The 1,235-nt window shown below is 39.3% G+C and overlaps 1 protein-coding gene across 1 annotated transcript; it reads left to right on the top strand.

Moving 5' to 3' along the window:
• The first annotated feature begins 86 nt into the window (after window positions 1-86).
• Window positions 87-1,182, top strand: LOC118732808 (putative nuclease HARBI1). The gene is made up of 2 exons (XM_036461918.1): window positions 87-744; window positions 805-1,182. Exons 1-2 carry the CDS (start codon window positions 199-201, stop codon window positions 1,180-1,182), a joined length of 924 nt encoding a protein of 307 aa, XP_036317811.1. The 5' UTR covers window positions 87-198.
• Window positions 1,183-1,235: the final 53 nt, after the last annotated feature.

Here is a 1,235-nt window from a genome sequence, read left to right as displayed (position 1 = left end):
AGAATTCGAGACGAGCAAAGGTAATAAAGGTGTAAATTTTTTAAATGCAGTATATACAATTTAACGCATTATGTATTTCAGAGATAATTTGAGAGACTTCGCGACGACCAAAATCCCTTTGAGATTACAACAGACGAGCATTTCATTGATTTATATCGGTTCCCTAAAGCTTTGTGCCTGGAATTAATTAATGAATTAATGCCATTTATGCCGAACTCGCAAAGGAGACATGCTGTTCCAAGTCATGTAATTATTTTAAGCGCCCTGCGTTTTTTTGCCACTGGTAGCTTTCAAAGAAGTGTGGGGCAAGACAGTTTATCTGCTTTATCCCAAACATCAGTTAGCAGATGTGTGCAAGTGGTGGCAACTGCACTTAATAACATAGCCCACAGACATATAAAGTTCCCAAAACGCGAAGACTTCCCGGCGCTCAAAATAAAATTCATGGAAAAATACCAATTTCCTGGAATAATCGGACTCATAGACGGAACGCACATCAAAATATCAGCCCCGAAGAAAGAAATTGAGCATGTTTACTATTGCCGAAAGGGTGGGCACTCCAAGAACGTTATGATAATATGTGGTGCTGATTATATCGTTTTGTCTGCTAGCGCGCGGTTCGGAGGTACTGCTCATGACACATATGTATGGCGTCGCTCTCGAGCTTGCAGAGCTCTGGAGGAGCTTTATAAGGCGGGTGAGCGCGATTTTTGGCTTCTGGGTGATAGTGGCTACCCACTACAGGTACAATTTATATTATTTTTCTTTGTTAAAGATCTAATGCTAATATAAATTTTAAATTAGCCTTGGCTGATGACACCAATTAGTGCGACATCATGTACCGCAGAAGAGCGCTACAATATAGCACACAAGTCAACTCGAGCTCTTGTAGAAAAATGCATTGGCTTACTAAAAAGCAGATTTCGCTGTCTGTCGAAGGAAAGAGCCCTTTTCTACAGTCCACCAAAAGCAGGCCTCATAATCAACGATTGCCTGGTTTTACACAACTACTTGATTCGGGCTAGAGCGCCGTTCGATGAAATTTATTTGGAAGACTCTGATGAGCCTGAAGAATGTGGTGGCCCTTCTTCAGCTATTTCAACACAGAATATATTATCCATTGCGAAAAGACAACGATTGCAAATTGTTCAAAATGCTTTTACTAATAACATTCAAAATTAGATTGAGAATAATTCAACTTTTTATTTTACATTCGTATTTTTACTTATTTACAT

This window comes from Rhagoletis pomonella, unplaced genomic scaffold (assembly GCF_013731165.1).
Source record: "Rhagoletis pomonella isolate Grant_MI unplaced genomic scaffold, Rhpom_1.0 Rhpom_scaffold_29032, whole genome shotgun sequence".
In the NCBI taxonomy this organism is placed as follows: domain Eukaryota; kingdom Metazoa; phylum Arthropoda; class Insecta; order Diptera; family Tephritidae; genus Rhagoletis; species Rhagoletis pomonella.
Note: the sequence above shows the minus strand (reverse complement) of the source record. Positions and strands in the feature narration are given on the sequence as shown.

Excerpts from the sequence above, each read along its gene's own strand:
- LOC118732808 (XM_036461918.1), top strand. The coding sequence starts at position 199 with ATGCCATTTATGCCGAACTCGCAAAGGAGACATGCTGTTCCAAGTCAT. Across the intron at positions 745-804 it reads ATAGTGGCTACCCACTACAG|CCTTGGCTGATGACACCAAT; the intron begins GTACAATTTATA and ends ATTTTAAATTAG.